This window comes from Mercenaria mercenaria, chromosome 3 (genome assembly GCF_021730395.1).
Source record: "Mercenaria mercenaria strain notata chromosome 3, MADL_Memer_1, whole genome shotgun sequence".
Classification (NCBI taxonomy): domain Eukaryota; kingdom Metazoa; phylum Mollusca; class Bivalvia; order Venerida; family Veneridae; genus Mercenaria; species Mercenaria mercenaria.
In genome coordinates this window covers 65,089,882-65,112,233 of record NC_069363.1, presented here as the reverse complement: position 1 = coordinate 65,112,233, position 22,352 = coordinate 65,089,882, and the positions used below count along the sequence as shown (strand labels likewise).

Here is a 22,352-nt window from a genome sequence, read left to right as displayed (position 1 = left end):
AGTGGCTTGTTAACAACAGGTGAATGTCACAAATGTATTTGGGATAGGAGTCATTTTACTATACTAGAGGAGGGATTCAGTTTTGATGAATGTGACAGTCAGAAATTTGGACTTTGTCTCCTGTAACAAGAAAGTTGGGGAAACAACAGGGAGAAAAACAAGGTCATGACTGATTCTCTGGGAAAGATTTTGAAAAAAAATGTTATAAAAAATTCAAGCTATTAGCAAAGGCAGCCAACACCAGCACTAATACAAGAGACAACTTCTCTAAATTGCTATGGTAAAACTTGTGATTTGATAAATTTCTATTCATGTTAACTTGTAACTACTAACCTCAAATCATGTAATTCTTTTAATGTTGTTGACTAATTACTTAATGTCTTTGATAAAGAAAACAATAGCCCAGCTGGCAAAAATTGGCTACAAGTATAATCACTGCTTTGTCTTCTAGAATTGTTGGATGAATTTTGATAACTGTCCAAATTTCATGTTCTATGACTCTGAAAGATGTATGCCTGACTGTTACAGGTGAAATAGCACTTACTGTGATACTAACAGGAAAAAAATGAGCAATTAACATTCTAATTTGAATGAAGCTACAACAGTAAGTTTTGTTAATGAGCAGTTAAGATAACAGTGAAGTTTTCTCACCTTTGATTATTCAGATGAAACAAGTGGGTATGATTGTTTTCTTGAAGTGCTTCTGGCAGAAACAATTGAATGTAATACTTACACAGGTAATCAGAGTGACTTTAAGGAATTGTAAAATGAATTTTAGAGTGGTTTTGAAGAGATTCAAGTCATAAAAAGTGATAGTCTGAAAGAAGCATAACGAAAATGAAATAGAAATATTTTGGAATAGGAACAAATTTGAAAGAATTTGAAGATGAAAGAACTTTAGTTACTTTTATACAGCCAACAGTTAAATTAAAGAGATTTTTTATTGTCTGAGAAGTTAGTTAACCCTTCCAATCTGAAGCCATTTGTGTGTCATGTTAGTTTGGTAAACAAGTCTGGAAGTGGTGTGCAACAGGAAGTCTCCCACCATTTTTATGTCTGATCTGTCACCTCTGTCCGGTTTACTTCCTTCGTTACATCAGCCTTATCTGAATCAGTCTCTGAATCTAAATGAACATTAAAGGGTTATGACTGAAGTACATATGAGCCGTGCCATGACAAAACCAACATAGTGGCTTTGCGACCAGCATGGATCCAGACCAGCCTGCGCATCCGTGCAGTCTGGTCAGGATCCATGCTGTTCGCTAACAGTTTCTCCAATTCCAATAGGCTTTAAAAGCGAACAGCATGGAGCCTGACCAGACTGCGCGGATGCGCAGGCTGGTCTGGATCCATGCTGGTCGCAAACCCACTATGTTGGTTTTCTCATGGCATGGCTCATATCCTCTCTCTTTCTCTCCCTCTCCATCTCTCTCCTTCTCTGTCTGACTCTCTCTTACCAGACAGCAGAAATTGAAATGGTTACATACTTCCCTTGACAGATGACTTCAATATTTTTTTTTAGACATTCCCCTATGTTATATCAGTTTTAATGGATGCCATATTATAAATGACAACAACATAACATCTTCAATAGATTGGAATTAAATGGCAACAACATACAGACAATAATGCTGCTTACAGTTTCAAGATATTACAGTAAATTATGAGAATACTAAAGGAAACTGAAATGTGAAAAAAAACCTCATTTCAGTTAGATACATAATATTATTTAACTTCAAAGCAATAAAACAACTAGTGTTGTTGTGGAGAAATATCTCATAACCAATGCTATATTTATTGCACCAGTAGAAAGTAATGAAATAGTATTGGATACAAGAATAATATATCTAAAATAAACTGTCTGGAACTACTCTTTTAAGCATTAATTATAATAGGTGTCATACATTTGTATTTTCAAATAACTGAGCATGGTTATTCTAAGAACTTTATATAACATTTAAGACACTTAAACTTGGAAGTTTTGAAGTAGTTTTGGCAGTTAAATTGGGTTCCCAATAATATCTAGTATATCAATCAAACCTGCATAAAACTCAGGTCTGCCAAATGTTTTACATTTTGCTCATCAGTGATTTCAGTTGGCTTTGAAATTAATGATTTATATCATCCCTGGAAAATATTTTGATGTTTTGCCCAGTCTTGTGAGGTTAAAATGATGTTTTTAGGGAAGATGGTACTGAGAGAATCGTATGGTAGGGTAGATGCGATGATCCCTGCCCATGGTTTATAAATTAACCAGCTGATATTATCATAACAAGTGAAGTTACCTGTCTTGAGTTGAAATATATTATGTTCCAGTAGATTCTAAAACTGATTTATTGTTTTAATATGAAATATTATAGGCTTTTTGGAGAAACAGGGTTTTAGCAAAGGTGTGTTATTACATCTTATATCATTTTTATAAGAGTGTTGTATGAAGGGGCAGCTGCGCAGTACACTAAACCGTTCAGTATTCATACAGAGGTTTCAAGTTTGGACTTCATTCCCTCACTGTGGCCATTGACTAATTCCTACTTTAGAACTCTTGCATGTATATTAGAATGATATATTTCCTCAAATTATATCAAAAGCATAACTTAAATTGTCAATGAATGACTGACTATGATTGTTTCATAATATAGTTTCATCTAGGTCTAACAAAAATACTGAAATAAATCTTTGAAGTTTCAACAACAGAAGCTGTCTGTAGAACCATATTGTGTTTACATGTAACATAAAACAACCACCTTACCATCTATCTTATGTCTGAAATAGTTCATTATGTTTATTGTTCATACCAGCCATTACCAGTATAGTTTGAAGTAATTATTTACACACTGTCTGCTTTATTCATCAAGTCAGATTTTTAGGAGATTTTCTCTAGACTGATTCCTGTAGAGATGAAAAACTGGAAGCAACAAAGCATAGTTGCATGACATGGAAAATGCATGCTTTAGATGATAACAACATATGTTTGATCTAGTTAGATTCATATCAAGTTATATTAATCACTATTAAATAAGCCCATTTCCTCAGAGGTTATGTGATAATGTGATTAGACAAGGTTCACATATCTTTGGGTAATACTTCTTGGGAATATTTAAAAATGTGTTGATTCTCAGCTCATGCCAAGTAGTTTGATATAATCAAATGCAATAAACATGTACATTTGTATGATTCTTGGGAATATAGATTATATTGTTAGATAAGTCAAATGACACCGGGGATGTCACTTATTCGCTGAGGTAGTTCTGTTGTGTCAGAATGTACCATTTGCGAAGTAATGAACATTGAGGATGAATACCCTTTTTTTTCTGAATACAAATAAAACCAACTTGGTGAAGATTTGCAATGTTTGGGTGTTACTCATCTGAAATCAGAATTTATTAACTGCTAATTGTGAAATACTAAAGCTGTTGACTTCCATGGAGGGCTAGGAAAATATTCCATTGAACTGTACAAGAGGAGATTAGACAATCCTTAACTAACTGATAAGCCCTGATATCTTACTCCACCCTGACTGATCTAGATTGCAGGAAAAAAATCTTGGTTTGATCAGTTTTTATAGGCAAGAAAGTGAGATAAAATACTGATTCATTGGTGTGAAAGGTGAGGAAAGAAGTTTCAGAAATGTAGAAAGGTTTCATGTAGTATTTACCTGTAAAACTTACAGAATTTGTTATCTTTTTTGTAATGAATCCAAGATTTTGAGGAAAAAAATGCATTTTATTACTTCATCAGAGATTCATTTTTAAAGCTGGTCGATCAGATTTTGGTCAACATAATCAAGTAATAGATTTGTTCAAAACTTATTAAAGCAAATTTATGCTTATTCTGTGTTCACTGAGTGCTAAATATATGTTAGATTTTCACTGGAGGTAATTTTAAAATTTGATTTTCCTTTCCTGGTTGCCCAACCAAACATACTTTGTCACAGATTTATAATATTTATCAGAGATTCCAATTGTCAACTCTATATTTAGCCAAAATTCCTTAGAAATGCATGTTATGCAAAGGGGAGGTAATAGTTATTTTACTATCTTCGGCTTTTGCAGATCTTTGTCTAAAGGCAGGAGTTGTACTCATGTTTTTGGTTAATTGGTTACAAACAAAAAATCATTAATTACAAGCAGATGTTTTGATTGAGAAAGCATGCACATAATTATTTTAGAAAACATGTTTATTTTATTGTTTTCGTAATTCTGAAAACTGGGAAATTATGGTATTTAATTTAAGAAAGATATTCCAATTTGAAAATAAATATTTTAATGAGCTTGAAAAATACCTGTAGAATGAGGGAGTCTGTCTTGGAAAACTAGGAATTTCCTCTGCAATTAGTCTTTGAGAAAACCAGTGAAACACAAAACCTTTGTATGATACAAAATCTCCTTTCCTCCAGATATTATTTGTAACTGAAAACCTCAAAGCAGTTTTACATTATTAAGGATGGAATGATTCATAGGCATAAGGTCAGCATTTTTCTGCATCAGAATCTCAGATATTTTCTTGCATGGGGAACCGGTACAATTTCTTTTAAAAAAATGTGTTTATTTGTAAGCATCACATATTCAAACATTCCACTCATGGTTTTGTCTTAAATCATTGATGTGCCATTTGACATAATTCAGCCATTTTTAATTGCTGTGTCATGACATTGTGTTAGTGACATATTTAACAGGGACTTAATTAAAATGGCACTCAGCCCTGCACAGAATTATCCATATTTTTTTTTTCACTGGAGGAATACACCATTTTCCATTTCCTCAGAATGAGTCTGTGGTCTAAATATTGCTATAGTATACAAATAACTGTAGGTTTCCAGAGTTTTCAAGTTATATCCAATAACTATAATTATCTTGGTGATGGAATCAACTATATTCTACAGTAGTGTTCCACAGGGAAACATAATTCTAGTAGGATTAAGTTTTCAATTTAGATTAAAAGTAATACCAAGGCAATCAAGCCAGCAAAAATGTACATGCATTCTAATTCTTGAAAAATCATTGTAGAAAAATGTAAGTAAGTTTGTTGTGGCTACAAAATGATTATAGAAGTAAGCTCAGTGGGCCTTTAGACTTCACAGTGAACAAAATGCTGGTTGTCAAGTACAAACCGCCCCGGTAACCTAGTGGTAGAGCGCCAGCTTTAAGCATGATAGGTCGAGCTGTGTCAGAAGAATGCTACTAGAAGTTTCCTGGCTTGGTGCTCAGCAGGTCAGCAGGTCAGCCTGGTGTCGATATAATGCAACTGGATCAAGTCATGTGTCCATGGCATGATATTTCAGAAGTTGGGCTTTGCGCTCATTTAATCATTTGTATGACTGAAAATCACTTTTAAACCCGAACACACCCGCACTTGTCAAGTACAGTACTATTGATCATGTTGATTATGGTGGTGATTTTGTATCTATTGGTATCCAATTCAGTTTAATCAGCTTTAATGTTGCTGAATTAATTACATGGTGATAATACTGTTGTTGGTGTTCTCATAGGGTTGTTCATCACTGGCTATAAAGGTCACAGTAATTAAAGAGAATATGGTTGTTTCAGTTCGTTTTAGGTCTTACTGTTGCTTTAAGGTAATGGTGTTATTTTTCCACCTAGTAAAGACCATTTTATTGCCAGATAAAAATCTTATTGGTGCTCGATTGTAAAGCGGAATATCTGTGAATGATTTTAAGCGACTGTCTAATAATGTTCTCTCTACTTTTATCTACATGTTCATTTTCTCAATTTTTTTTTCTTCCTTAACATTTCTAAAATTATCATAGCTCGCAAATCTTTCAGATTACTCCTTTGCACACTCCTAGAGTTTATTTTGAAATTTTTGCACCAAAAATATTGTTTTTTTTTCAAAGGTTTTAGAATGTTTCTATTTCAGAATAGACTGATTGTTTTTATAACAGTCAAATTAAAATGAATAGTTTTAATGACAGTGACAGGTTGCTATTGTATATGATTATAGTGACCAAGGTTTTAAATTTGTTCATTTCACCAGAGATTTGAGTTTTCAAACCATTCGTTAAAATGTGTTATGGATGTGCAAGAAAATGTTTATTATCTGCCAAGGATTTAAATGTGATTTGGATGGCTAGCAGATTTGATAGAAGAAATTATTGCGGGCATTCAATACAAAAAACTAATCACCAAGGACTCTTTTAGCTCCCCTTTTCCAGATATATGATTGCTGACTTTCGATCCGTGAGTTCATTGTGAATTTTTTAGATGATCAAGGTTAAATATCCCAAATAATAACTTTCTACTGATTACTGTACATTTTGGTATTGATTTTAAATGTGATAATTTATTTACTGTAGTACTGCAAAACAAGGATCGTGGTACCTACACATTTGCTCCACACGAACAGGGTAACATTATGTTCATACTTTATGTCAATGTTTTATTTCTATTGTGCTTTCTGTGATCGGTAATCGTGATAGGAACTACTTTTATTGTTAGTGTCGGATCTTTCCGAGTAAAGCAGACGACAGTTCTATATGTTGTTTTATATGTTAATTTATTTCTCTTTTTAAAGTTCGCTCTATCTGATGTGTAATTCTTATTCGTAATTCCGTGTTTCTAGAAGAAGGAAAATGTACAGTTTTTACACCTGTTTCTGTTGAGATGCACATTTCATTGCTTTTTCTAGAAGTGAAATATTTTTCAGGATCTGAAATTTTGCACTAACATGTATAATCATTGTGTTTGCACAGTGTTTCTATCCATTAGGAATTTACTTTTAGCCTTCCAATAAAGGGAGCCTAAAATTTAATTGAATTCCTGTGATTTAATTTGTCCCGTTCATTAGCTTCAGCTCCTTGCTGAGAATCCATCAACATTCAAAACGAACAACATAAAAATTCACTCGAATGTACTGATTGATTTTCATAGAATTAGTTCACATTTAGGATTTATACATTCAAAGGATCCTCTGATAGATTTGATTAAGATGTCACCAGTATGTTTGCAGAATGTCACAGTAAATTGTGTGTCATTTCCATGGTATTTCTGGATGATTCCTATTAAAAAATATTACTGTCAAAAAAAAAAGGTGCAGAAACTTGTTCTTACCAGATGCATGGTTAAGGAAATCAGTGCTAAAATATTGCATATATAGATAAATACATATTAAGATATACAGGGCACAGCTTGGAGCTAGCAGTACCTCAATATACCTTGGCAAAATTATTTGAATTTTGTTTTGCTTTCAAACCCATGCTTTTTATTTTGTGTGCATGCATTTACTAACATTTCCTGTCTTTACAATCATAGTAATATCTCCTCAATGCCCTAATTATGCAAATATTTGAAAAAAAAAAACAACATTTACATTGAAAATAAGACAAGAAGTTCATTAAGTTTAAGTATGAAGGAGAGGTAGCTGTCTATATATATATAACATCTGTTTGTGTAGCATGTTCATTGTTGTTATAAATGCATGTTGCTGCATGTTGCATGTGGTACCATTTCTTCTCATTTTACTCTCTTTAGCCACTGCTGAAATTCAATTTGAAATCATGTATAAATCTTCTTAAATGAGTAATAATGATAAAAAAACATTTAATAAACATTAAAAGTAAACTTTTAATTTTGTTGGTTTTTTTGCATTAAAATGATTTTAATTTTGGTTTATAATCAATTGTACGTGTGTGTGCAAACCATTCCTATTTTATGACACATCACATTTTGTTTCTTTTCAGCGGCATACATTCAGGCATAACTGTATGATTAATATGTAATGTTTCTGTTATTTTAGCCCCAGGTTCTGCCCCCAGGAATGTCAGAGCTCGTCCACACAGCATGCAAACAATCCGCATAGACTGGGATGAGCCAGAGATACCAAATGGAATCATTCAGGTTTGATTCTTTTCTTTTTATTTATTTTTTTGTCAACAACAGAAGTTATATCTATATTCTGACCAACTTGGTAGTCTACTGGCTTCACTCCTTGGTCACATCATACCAAAGATGTAAAAAAAGGTAATAGTAGCTTCCTCGCTTGGTGCTCAGTATGAAGACTTTTCTAGGATTGGTCAGTGTAAAATGACTGTGTGCGGTATCAGGTCATGTGTCTGGTATTCTAGTTAAGCAGCGCTACAAAGTTGGGCATTGCACTCACTGCTACAAGTAGATGCCATTTTCTGAATGACTGAAAATTGTCGAAAAAGACACTAAACCCAACCTTACAGTTTTTAAGGACCTTATCTCTTTGTCCAGTATTACTGATGACTGGCTTGAATTTTTAAAATAGTATTGTTTTATCATTGTAAAGTTGTCTAAAGAAATGCCGAGTTGGTTGGCTTGGCCAAGGAATGGGTGATTCTCAGAAATTCATTTCCAACTTCACATCTTGATTTCACATTTCTGTTTGACCTTTCATTGTTATAATATTGATACTTTGTTTTAAAAAGCTTACATTTCCCCCCATATGTGCTAAGATGGAATGAAATGATGAAATTTTCATTTCCTGTCTCCCTTGAACAGCACTTTAGAAATTTACACACATGATTTGACTGAATTAAATGGCATGCTCAACCAGTAAATTCACTCTTTTCACAGGTTTCATCTATATTAAATGTATTTTCATATTGATAATGGTTTTAATATGATCCATAATGCCTCTTTTCATGGTGACAAAAGCTTTGTAGCCGCTCCAGTAATAACAAGTTGCCATTATGAAAATCTGTTATATTCTCTTCAAATTTCAAATTGTCTTTGTATAATATGTAATGGGATAGACTAAGCAATGAAATATTAATGAGACGATCTGTGTTAGACCATCTCTACGAGAACTGGTACACTCGATGGAAACGCACCATATGCCTGATTTGCATCATAAAATCGGTCTGAATATTCTGTATTTTGAGTTTTGCATTTGTACGAAAGGTTACAAAAGTTTTTTGTTTAGGGTAAAAGCTGACAGTGATTTATTTCTGTTTTGATCGTTGAGTTTCTATTTTACAGTAGTTTAGTCCATAACATTTCTGTATAGGGTATTTCATAATGGTTTGAAATGTTTGCAATTATACTGACATTCAGTAAAATCTGTTAGTAAAATTTGTCACCTTTAAAGAAAGTAAAATTTGTCACCTTTAAAGAAGCACCTTGAATAAAAAAAAGAGTTTTTACAATCAAACCCTATATCATAGGGTACTCCTGGAAAGCCCATTTCACCAAGAAGTGGGCATATACCAAGAAGTGGGCATAAACAGTGACACATTGATGTTAGATTTAGTTTTTACTTGATGTTCATGTTTTAGGGATACAAAGTATTCTACACTACCAACCCCGACCTGCCAATTGTGCTGTGGATGAACCAGGAGGTAGCGGGGGAGAACAAGATGACCACAATCAGTGGTTTGATCCCCAACAGCACCTATACAATTTGTGTGCTGGCCTACTCCAGCATGGGGCAAGGTCCATTGTCTGTACCAGTTCAAGTGATGACGAGACAGGGAGGTATGTATTGTCAATGTTTTGATTGGCTGGTGATGGGTTCTTGTTGTTTTTGATCAGACATTAGTGTTCCCTGGGTTAAGGCTATTAAATACATGCTTTTATAGGGATTTGAGCTGTTACATAACCAGAATGGAAAGTATTTCATAGTGTTTTTAACAGTTGTGTTAGTGCTGAGGAGTGTATTTTAGGTTTGTAGAATGGCTATTGATACTGGTTACAAAACAAAAATGAGATTGAAATAAGATGCGTTAGTGTGTCAGGTGTTTGTGCTTTCAACTTGAAAGATGCTGAGTACATAAGTGGAAGTCTGCACTGAAAAATTTTGATAACCAGTTTGCAAGAAAGAACACATTGTCAAGCTTTGCTTTCAAGATTTTCAGATGCTACCTTTATGAGTGTAACCTCTAAGAGGAATGAGATAATAATTTGCTGATTTGAACCTCTCATTGAAAATGTGCAAAGTCCTGCTTTGTTTGACTGGTTTGAGTGAAATCATTCCATCTTATAGCAGTTATACTATTTCTGAGCTGTCTTTTAATTGTGTTTTTTTCCCTTAGAAATTACATTTTCAAAAGATTCCATGATCAAATTGGGTTTTTTTCTCACCATAATCTAGTTGATTGAACAAAATTGGTTAAGCACATAATAAAGGTTGTTTTTCGAAGAAGGAGTTTCTGATGTCATGGTTTAGAAACATCACTCTGCATGCAAAATGTATTGGCGCATGAAGCAATATGCACACTGAGCGTATGTTGCGTTTGTTCGCATGTCGTGTGACATGAAAATGCGTTTGCGTAAGCCACCCAGCATGCTTCAAATAAACAAACTGTGATGTGCAAAATGCAGTGTGCGGTCAGCGTAAAATGTTGCGTCCTGTGTCAACAAATTTTGTTCTTTATGTTCAGTGTTTTGAAAAACTGCAAACATACTGCCATGAAACAAGTTCTGGTGTCAAAATTAATATCAGTTGGTGATCTGCTCAATTAGTACGTGTCAAAAATTTGATTAAATTAATTACAAACCTGAAACATTATTTTCAACAAAAAACTTCTTTGACTTTAATATAAATTGTGAGCAGACTTGTTTGGTGTCAGTTGGTTTTGCTACATTATCATATACCCATATTATAATTATATACATGTACATAATAGATGTTTGATCATGTTGTATGATTAACATGTAAGAATGCTTAGTCTAGAGTGCATACATTACTAACTGCATGGCTAGACAGTTTATTATAATGTAGAAAATTACCGAAGTATTACGATAGATTTTTATTTGAGTGCCATTGTCCTTGTTTGGGAGAGAATAGATCTTCCAGTTTGGTTAAGTGCTCATTATGTGCATTGAAACAAATGAGGACAAACAGTTGTTGATTTTGAAAACTTCATAACAAAATATATATACAGGGAGAAAGTGTCATGTACATGTATTATAGACATTTTAGAATTCTAGAAGTGTGTGCAAGTGGTTTTTTATTATCCCACTTTTTATTAACATAAGAAAACTGAATTCTGCATGTGTAGCACTTTTAAAGCACTACTTTGCTTCAAGCACATTCTGAGCACAGTTCAAGGGGAAGAGACAAAGCTATTCTATGTATATATGAATAATCAAACACATCGACTAGCTTTTGTTCTCTTCATTTTATTAACACATTAAAGACTTCAAGAATCCTTTAAAAGAAAACTTTTGGGGTGTTTATTTTGACTTTTTTTTAAAAAACAATTCAGATTTTAAGTCTTTTTTAAAAACAATTCAGATTTTTTAAAAAACAACATTTTGATTGATGTTAAAGGGACTGGACTCTAGATATTGGCTGAAAGTGATATTTCTTTAAAATTGAAGTTTTGTCAAATTATGAACACTGGAGCACAAGGTTTTGTTTCTAGACTATTTTAAAAATGCTAAATCAAGAACAAAAAAAAAACGTGCTCCGAGTTGGGACCCAAACTTGGGTTGCTTCGGCAATAAAAGCGTCCATACCATCGTGACCAGTACAGCTCAGGAATTCATACTGAACGATCGTTTATATAAAGTTTTGTAATTTAGGCAGTTTACCATCATTACCCCATGATATACACTTCAATTTTGAAAGAAAAATTAGTAAAAACAACTAATTCTCACGTGTTTCCCATAATAATCTATGAAATACAGCAATAATTTCCTGATCTCTCTCTTTGTTGTCTGCTATCTGAAGGTCAGTCCCTTTAAAGAATAATGATTGGTATCTAACTTGCATTGAATGAATAACTGGTATTATCTTTTAATAAGCATTTCTAAAGGTTAATAACTTGATGGGTAAAGATTAACAAGTTGATGGGTAAAGGTTAACAGGTTTATGGGTAAGGGATAAAAGGTTGATGGGTAAGGATGAACAAGTTGATGGGTAAGGGTTATCAAGTTGATGGGTAAGGATGAAGTCAGGATTCTTGAAGATTTCTTTTCCCATAAAGTTTACTAACAATGCTAGATAGTAATTTGTTTTATGTTTAACCATATACAGTTACCGAGTCATATCCACCAAATTATAACAAGTTAGGTGGTAAATTTGCTGGTAAGTTGTAGAAAACTTGCCCTTCTATGTGAAAACCACTCTTTTTTTTATACAATTTCTACAAATCTTTTACCATGCCACTCTTCTAGAATGTTTGTCTCTCTCTCTTTCTTAATTCTCTGTTACTCTTTTTGAAAAAAAAAAAAAATGTCAGTTTAAATGAAGTCAATTTTTTACGTTATTCCATATTCCTCAAATGGTGGAAAATCAGCAAAGATAATTGCATACTCTACAAAGGTCTCAAATTCCATTGTCTTCAAAAATATTTGAAATTTTCCAGTATGAACAGAGAACCAGAGAACACACCTCTACAAACTGCAACCCTATAGCCTAGTCTATGCTATTCTTGACCAAATTAAAAAAAATATCCAGATTAAAAAAAAAATCTCACTGACAGTTTCTCATGCCATACTATCCCTTGGGTAGCAAAAACCCTGTCTTGCAAAGATGAACATTGAAGATCCTTGTAATTTGTCATCTACCGGACAACCAAATAGATGTTTTCATTTACTACACAACCAAACAGATCTTAATGTTTACTGCACAACCAAATAGATGTTTTCATTTACTTTTCTGTCTGCCACACAACCAAACAGATGTTTTCATTTACTTTTCTGTCTACCACACAACCAAACAGATGTTTTCATTTATCAAACAGTGTAACATATATTTTCATCTACTACACAACAAAACAGATGTTTTCATTTACCATACGACCTTAGAGATGTTTCCATCTACCCCACAGCCAAACAGATGTTTTAATCTACCATACGACCTTAGAGATGTTTCCATCTACCCCACAGCCAAACAGATGTTTTAATCTACCTCACAGACAAACAGAATCTTCATGTACCACACAACAAGACAAATGTTTTATGTACCACACAGTTTAACAGATGTTTCCATCTACCACACAACCTAACAAATATTTCCATCTACCTCACAGTCAAACAAATGTTTCCTTCTACCTCACAACCAAACAGATGTTTCCATCTATCACACAACCAAACAGATGTTTCCATCTACCACACAACCTTACAAATATTTCCATCTACCACACAGTCAAATAGATATTTCCATCTACCACACAACCAAACTGATGTTTCCATCTATCAAACAACCTAACAAATATTTCCATCTACCACACAGTCAAATAGATGTTTCCATCTATCACACAACCTACAAAATATTTCCATCTATCACACGGTCAAACAGATGTTTCCATCTACCATACTACCTAACATTTTTTTCCATCTACCACACAGTCAAATAGATGTTTCCATCTATCACACAACCTTAAAAATATTTCCATCTACCACACAGTCAAATAGATGTTTCCATCTATCACACCGTCAAACAGATGTTTCCATCTATCATACAACCAAACAGATGTTTCCATCTACCACACATACCAAACAGATGTTTCCATATACCACACAGTTAAACAGATGTTTCCATGTACCACACAACTGAACAGATGTTTCCATCTATCACACAACCAAACAGATGTTTCCATCTACCTCACAACCAAACATTAGATTCTGCACCCCCTCCCCAAAGTAAAGCTTAAGGATCTTTTAACCTCTTAACTTTATAAGAAATGGAGATTTAAGATCAGACAGAGTATGAAATATTAGCATTGTCAATTTGCTTTGTTGACCATCAGGTCACTGGTTCATTTGAGGTAACGGACCCTTAAGACACTGGGCATATTCTGTGTGATTACTTTATCTCCTAATTCTGCTTCGATATTCTTCGGCAGTTACTGTAGTGGCCTTACTTACCAGCCGGGAAATAAGAGAATATTTGTTTGTTTTGAGTGAATATGGAATATATCTCACCGCAAAGTGAGAAAATTTCAAATATTTTCATGAGCGCGTAGCGCTAGTGAAAATTTTCTCACTTTGAGGTGAGATATTCTATATTCGCGAAAAACAAACAAATTTTCTTTTTATTTTATGCTTATTTATGTTGAGATATGCATTTTGCAACAAATTTTAATCTAAACGCGGGAAACAGACGCGCGCAAAGGGACATGACTTCAGACGGGTTGTGACGTTAGAAAGACGCACACAACATAAAGTTCCATTTTATTTTATTTTTTTGCTGCATAATGTTATGAAATTCTTATCAAGTAAAATAATTTGAATCGAGAAATATACTATATAGAACAAAGTGCAACTACAATTTTCATCCTGTTTTATGCAAATAATTTAAAATTTATACACAATGGACAAGTAGGTCGGCATTTACAGTGAGTGATATGCAGTGAGTGATATATGGATTATATCTCACAGATAAAACACAGTATTTCATCAGTTAGCATAAAATAAATGCTGATATCACATACGTAGAATGAGATACAGAAATTGCCGATTGCGGTTATGGGTCCACCATCTTAAGATTGTTGCTAATCCCCTTAAGGCAATGCATATGAACAAAATTAATTATGGTCTTTTCAACAATTATTAATTATTAAAGTTAGAGGAATATGGAATATTTAAAATTTAAAATTATTTTGTGTATTGGAATCCTGCATGTTTTTAAATTACTATGTAAAACAAGTATCTTGAAGAAGAAGTAAAAACAAAACTTTTCTCTTTCTCTGTTTAAAATGTTGTGTTTAGTGGTTAGTTTCCCCCAATGCTGTACTAAATTTTCCTTTGTTTTTTTTTTTTTTTGGCTAAAAACATACACCATGTTGCAAAAAAAACAAAGTGTAAGCATTATTGTTTCTTTAAGGTTACCTGTAATAATGGAGTTTTGATTAAGAACTTCATACTCAGGAGTTTTGTGTTGGGCTTAATTGTAAGCAGAGAAAATGTGTGTTAAAATTTTAATTTTAGCGTATTGTGAATGAAGAAATAATGCCCATTGTCTGTGTATTGTCTTGTATGTCTATATGTTTGTGTCATATAATATACTAGTTTAACTTTCTTTTCCTGGAATCTGTCCATATTTTATTTTTTTGTTTTGAAGCTATCAATAAATAAAGGATATTACATGAGTGTCTTTTCATATTGAATTTATTAAACATGTTGAGTAAAATAATAAAATGCGAGGCTCTGCCCAGCATTTTATCAATTTTATTCAATGAGTTTAATAAATTCAATGTGGAAAGTCACAAATGTAATATTCTTTAAATTTTATCACATGTAAGCTTTTCCTGCCGAAACATATCAAATTCTACTTTCTTTAACTATTATAAACAAGTTAATTTGACCAACATCTCTGATACTTGGAATGATATTGATGATACTTGAAACCACATTGATGTCAAAGATTTATTACACTAGTGTTTCAAATTTATGTAATGGCTTTATTTCACTCCACAAGGTCAAACATGTGATAAACTTTAAAACTTTCTTTTTTTACCAGTGAATGTAATGCATTTTGCTGAATGACTTAATGTATTCCTAGTGTGTGTATTTCACTATAAATCTTGACTGGCATTTAAGTTCTTAAATTAGAACCTGCAAACAAAACATTTTGGTATAAATTTTAGTCATAAAATTATCAGGGGTTAGTCCATTACTTGGAATTCTAATATCTATGTATTTTTCTTCCTGAACTTTTATTTTGTGATGCATAAGTGGTTAAAATGAAGGAAACAAATCTTTTCTCAAATTTTGAACAATGCAGTGCAGTCATTGTTAATTGGTTACTGTGGTAGAAAGGGGGTTAGGGGTGAACGAGTATGAAAATTGTTAAGTCAAGACCAGTAAGTGTTTTGAAGTGCATGCCTGTTTTAGTATGAGGATAATGGTTAAGGTGTGCAGATTCTGCAGTCCTTTTTAAAGCAAGGTTTAGTTCATTTGAAAATTTAAAGGGTTCAACAAAATCTTAAAGCAAATAATCTTAACTTGCAGTAGAAATAAATAAATAAAATTTTCAAACAAACTTTGGGAATTTTTGCCTAATTTTTTTTCTAAAAGCTGATTATGTTTTGATCTTCAAACAGAACTACGTGCAGCCTAGATGTTGGCACTTATATCCTGGCGGATGTGCCACATCGTAATTAGACGGAAGATAGTATGTCCATCATCTAATTCATGTTAGAATTGTCAGTTACTTCTGAGGAACAATTGGGTTGAATCTTAGAAAAATGGGGCAGATTACATTTTGTAAATTCTAATTAGCACCTGTTTTCCTTTTCAGGTGGAAAACTGAGACCCTGAAATTTAGCAATAAAATGTGTTCTTAATTATTTAAATTCTAATTGATGTTACCTGATATGTGATTAGTAAATATCAGCACTTTTGTCCTGTTCTAGTGTCACTGGTGACCTTTGTCACTTTGTTACCTTTGACCTGAGAATCAGCTGAACCCGCGGTTACATAACTGAGATACTGTTGAAAAACAAAAAAAGGAACAACTGAAATATTTTTCTGCCAGTATTCAAAGACTGTCTGGTAGATATTAAACAATTTAGAGTGTTTCAAAAGGCTGATAGAGGGCTAACAGTTTCAGAAATATTAGGGGTTATTTAAATGCCCCAACAGGTTGGAACTAGGAGTGTTTTGAACTATATAAATAATTTCCAATCCAAAATATTTGAACAACTTCTGATTTTAACAAAGGCCTGGATAATAATCAGAATCTTTGACAGTGTTAAACAGTCATCGCTCAGCTTTTGGAAGGGGTGTCAAACAGATATCAAAAAATGGTCATATTTTGTATTTTTCATAGTTGGTCATTTAAACTCAAGTGTTTGATTTTCCGGGATGGGGGCATTGGCTGGCATGTAAAGAATGGCTTCTTTAAATTATTTTCAGTTGTAGATAATTCAAATGTTGTTAACTGTTAGAAAAATCTGCTCAGTAGTAAAAAAAATCTGCTCAGTAGTAATTATACAGACATGTCAAAGGCTGAGCGCAAAACTACTGTATCTTATACATTCAAACTAGTTTGGCGCTCAGAACTCGATGTGCATTTCCAAATTCTTGCATGGATGAACTTTTTGTTTCGTTTTTTTTTTATCCTCAATAATCATTGTGGACTAACCTATGTAAAAGAATGCTATATACTGAGTATAAAATTTGACATTAATTTTTTTACCACGTTTTAACATTATCAATCCTATATAGTTTGTATTTAAAGTATTTTATTTGATTTATCATCATCACTAACAGCATTTTTATAGAATAATTAATTATGCAGATAGATTGCGATAATTTTAAGCATATATGTATTACATTGATGTTACCAGGGGTGTAGCTATGGTTACGGAAACTGAAGCGTTTAGAACTGAAAGTGAAGGGGTTGGGCATTGTTTTTAACTACAGAAGTCAATCCCCAACCCTTGATAGGGACGGGGGAAAACATTATATTGAACAGTCGAAAATTATTAAAAATGTAATACTGTATATATTCCCATGTGCGTTTATTACCTTTGCGAAACTGTTAAAGCACTGGCTTCTGTGATTTTGCCAAGCTACGCTCCTTTGTTTGTGAAATTGTTGCGACATGTGACTAACAGCTGTTTACTTTTCTTCCCTGTTTGTGCGGATATATAGAAATTGTCGGTAAGGACTTTTCTCATGATGAACTAGATTTAAATATTTTGTCTTTCCTTTCAGCACTTCTTATATTTATCTGCAAATGTTTCAGATTTTCCAACAGTATGTTTTGCATCACACCTTCACTTTGTTTGACTAAATCTTGTACATTCAAATTTGGGTGGTCTGACAACCTTTGATCCAAAGTTTGATCAGGTTACATGAAGTTTAGTACAAGAGCAGTTATTTTTTATAAAATATTTTGGTACTGCTCTTGTGATGTTATTACTGCTCATGTAACAGAACTTTTCAAATCCTAAAACTTTAACTTTAGTAAATGATATTTTATTCAAATCCATCAGTTTTCATGGTTTGGTTATAACAGTTCGACAGTGCTATGAACTAACTTCTACATCTTTTACACTTAATGTAGTTCGTACCATACATATAGAATGGAACTTAGTTCATACCATATGTATAGAATGGAACATAGTTCATATAATATGTATAGAATGGAACTTAGTTCATACCATATGTATAGAATGGACCATAGTTCATACCATATGTATAGAATGGAACTTAGTTCATACTATATGTATAGAGTGGAACATAGTTCATATATGTATAGAATGGAACTTAGTTCATACCATATGTATAGAATTGAACATAGTTCATACCATACATAAATGAACTAAAAAGTTAGGATTTGCAATTCTTACACATTAAGTAGAATGTATTATTTATTACATTCAATTTTTATGTCAAAATATTGCTACAAATAGTTTAGAAACATAAAATTATGGTAAAAAGGTATAAAATTGTTTATGAAATACAGCTTTAAAAGGTGGCACTGGAACATTTTGTGGAGATTACCATAAACTGAACGTTTATTGTTGGAAAATCAGGAACATTTCTGGCTAATTGCTTTTATTTCTTATTTCAAAGTTTATTAATATTTTCCCTCTATAGCTGTTAAGATATTTTTACTGTATTTATTCTTTTAACCTTTAGCCCTGCTAAAATTCTAAAATAGACTGGTCCATCATTCAGTTTGGGTAATACCATGTATTATTTGAAGGGGTTTTTACTGAATATTTACTGACTGAATAGCGAACAGTGCAGACATGATCAGACTGCATGGATGTGCAGGCTGATCTTGGTCTGCACTGGTCAAAAAGACAAACCCACTTGCAGCCAGAAGGCTAAAGGTTAAAATTACATTTTCTGCCTTATTTCATTTGTTTCTTAATGTAAACATAAATGGTGGAGGTATCAAGAACTCTTTGGTTTTAATTTTTCTTTGGTTTAAGAGATGCGGCGGAAAAAATTGTGGAATTTTCTTTTTCATTTTTTCATTTTTATAAATTTCCTTTCTTTCAATCTTTTCAGTCTTTTTGCATGTTTTTCCTGTTTTTTTTTTCCATTTTTTTTCTTTCCTTTTTTTAGATTTTAATAAATAAAAGAAATTCTTTGTCTTGTTATTGGTGAGTTTTCACTAAATACTGTATGAGCTATTTGCAATAACTGCTGCGTAAATGCAAGCGAGAGGCACTGCGTCTGATGCGTTAGCCAAGGTTTTTGACATGCAGAGGGTACTGGTGTGTGATAACTTGTTTCTTTTTCTACCTTAAGGTGGAAATCTATATATAGCTCTACTCTCTTTGGATCTGGTAGATATATAAACAAAATTAGATGGTGTATTTACCCACTGATGTAGCTGATTTTTATCTAGATTTGGTAGTGTTCTGATATAATCTGATATAATAAGTACACCCATACTATTACATATTCTTGTATGATATACTATTTAGAGGAATGTGAATGTTAATTATGTTTGTTTTTTTTAAGAGAAGAAGAATATGTCTGTCAGTTATGCATAAAATGAGAATCTTTGTGGAAAATATTAAACTTGAATTGTATGGTAAATCATTCTTTCTTCATCAATATGAAATATATTTTTACTGAAATATACTGTCATTCTAGAGACAGAAAATTATCCATATTTTACAGTACCACTTCAACCAAGGAACTTGCGCGCCAGGCCGATATCGCCCAACGAGATGGAGATAACATGGGATGCGCCAGAAGACATTGATCAAATTGTAGATTACACACTGTACTATAATGACTCGCAGAAACATACCAACGGTCAGGTCAGAATACTCCCTCCCACAACAAAGTACATATTGACAGAGCTTGTACCTGATACTATATATCATATACAACTTGCCGCTCGTAGTTCACGAGGTCTTGGAGTTCGTACGATACTCGTGCAGGCAAAAACACCGGAATTTAGTAAGATTTTCTTGTGTCCTACTGTTTTATACATTTTAGATAGCTTTCCAAATATTTTTTTTCCTTTCGTTTACATATTACTTTAAAATTCTGTTTTAAAGATTTGCAGGAAGACCAAAAGAAACAATTATTATAGCCATTAGCATGATGCTTTTGGAAAGAAATTAGTAGGCCATAAAGTAAGTTTTGAAACTACAGCTTTGAAATTTCATTTTAAAGCGGTTCTGATGTTGCATGTCATTTGTTAAACATTTGTAATCTTTAAAGTTTGATATAGGCAGATCTTGAAAATTTGTCATATTCAAAGTAAAATACAGAATTATAAGTTAAATGCATGTATGAAAAAAAATGAAAACAAAATAACTTTCTAAACTGATAGCAAAAAAGTACTGTTTTGTAATTATACTTTAATCATTTACAAATCCAGTCTAACTAACTTCCGTTTGCCAGGAAACGATTTCTGCTTATAGTTACGAGAGGATTTGTTGAGCCCTATACACCATTTGTATAGATGTCGTGCTATAATTTATAAGGAATTGTTTAATCACTACTGTTGAAAATATAATAGTAAAATATAATTCAGTAAAATATATTTCTTTTTTTTCTTCTTAATTGTCTCAATGTGTTTGAACTTTGTTTCTATATTTTATAGACAATATATAATCAACTGTCTAGATTGCTGTTATTTTTGATATTGTCTTGTGACTCATATGATATCATCAATCATTAATCACTCATTAGTCAATCACCATAGCCATGTATATGTATCCAAATCTGAATTTGAATTTTTAGGAAACAGTTTGAGTATCTATTTTCACATTTTATCTTTATTTGTTCCTTATTAAGTTCTACCTTTCTTCAGTTAAATGTGTTAATTTTTATTTTATTCAACATTTCTATTTTCAGAAATGTTGACATTTTGAAAAAGATTTTAGCCATGCCACGGGAAAACCAACATAGTGGGTATGCGACCAGCATGGATCCAGACCAGCCTGCGCATCCGCGCAGTCTGGTCAGGATCCATGCTGTTCGCTAATAGTTTCTCCAATTCCAATAGGCTTTAAAAGCGAACAGCATGGAGCCTGACCAGACTGCGCGGATGCGCAGGCTGGTCTGGATCCATGCTGGTCGCAAACCCACTATGTTGGTTTTCTCATGGCACGGCTCATTTTATTTTACTCTGATGCATATCATTACATTTTCATGTTTATTTTCAAACTGTTCCAGATAACACTTTTAAGGGAGTAAATTTACAACTAGGTTACAAGTCCAATATATTTCTCATGTTGCCAGTCCATCCAGTTACATGCCATGCCTAAACACCTTGAAGAATTTTATCGAATTTACGCTGAAGTCCTCACAACTTAATGAAACAATATAAAGAATCCATATGCCGTATCACAACACAATGTCAAAAGTTAGAGCCTTGGATTTTGTGTTTTGACCACTTTCTCTAAACCTCTGTAAGAACTTTTGTGAAATGTTAATCTTCTTAAAACAACACCCAAGAGTCAATCCGCAAAATTTAATCCCAACGAACAAGTAAAATTCCCATTCACTTCATGTTCAAAAGGTGTAATCCACGAATTCATATCCCCACGAAACTGCCATTTTGACCAAAAGCATGAAATTTCATGCCCACGAAATTAAATGATTTCACAGTACTCCTGAAAGGCTTTGAAACACCAATGAAATATTTACCTCTACAAGATGTGCATAACCTGTGTTACAATCATTTCTCAGGTTAGGGTCAAAGTTCAAGGTCAAGTGCCTATATTTCTTGTTACTGCTACATTTGTAATATGTTTATTCTCAGTTTTACAACTGATGTGCCATTTTCTTGTATCTTCGTGCTTCCTACTTGTTCACCTGCTTAAATTACATGATACATATCACTCTGGAGAAAAATTCCAGATGGAATTATGCGGCTTTGATCCACTGTCCCACTCTTATGAAATGAATTCACTGCCACTATACCACTGTAGATTGTTAATACCTCTTAACTGGAGTATGCCTTTTCTACAGATTAATGATGCACCACCTACCCCAAAAATATGCTCTAAGAGGAATCCAAATCATCAAATTTAAGTTTTTGTTCATGTTTTTCATCCTTTCACTTTTACTTTCCTTCAAAAAATGACTGCAAGAAGTAGAATTTTTAGTTTCTCTCTTCCTTTTTCCTCGTTTTGTTTTATATCTGTTTGTTTTCCTCATCCCTTAGTTTATTATTATTTTTTTCAACATGACAAAAAGTCAACACTTCATATCAATTGATCTCATATGGATGTGGGTTTCCACGAATCACAGTTATTGAGGGCTTGAGATTTTCATCTAAGGGTAAAAAGTCGGAACATTGCAGATGTCGTTGACTTTAGCAGTAAACCTTAAAATGTGCTGTAAAACTTGAATCTGAAGTTTTGAATTTATCGAAAATTTGATCAGATTTTTGGAACAGTTTATGACAGACACTTATAACTGTGTATAGATGCTTTCTGTCTTAATGTATATGTGTGTAGGTCTTGAAATAAAAAAAAAACAGTTTTAGTT

The 22,352-nt window shown here is 32.9% G+C and overlaps 1 protein-coding gene across 17 annotated transcripts in view; it reads left to right on the top strand.

Annotated features, from left to right (window-relative positions):
* Positions 1–22,352, top strand: part of LOC128555690 (receptor-type tyrosine-protein phosphatase delta-like) — a 292,697-nt gene that overhangs the window by 231,997 nt on the left and 38,348 nt on the right. For 16 of the 17 annotated variants that reach the window (XM_053538794.1, XM_053538798.1, XM_053538807.1 and 13 more), the window contains 3 exons: positions 7,753–7,853; positions 9,257–9,455; positions 19,521–19,805. In XM_053538794.1, the coding sequence (XP_053394769.1) occupies positions 7,753–7,853; positions 9,257–9,455; positions 19,521–19,805 (585 nt within the window). Of the gene's footprint in view, positions 1–6,313; positions 6,365–7,752; positions 7,854–9,256; positions 9,456–19,520; positions 19,806–22,352 lie in introns of all 17 variants that reach the window. The other variant, XM_053538804.1, reaches the window with a different exon arrangement.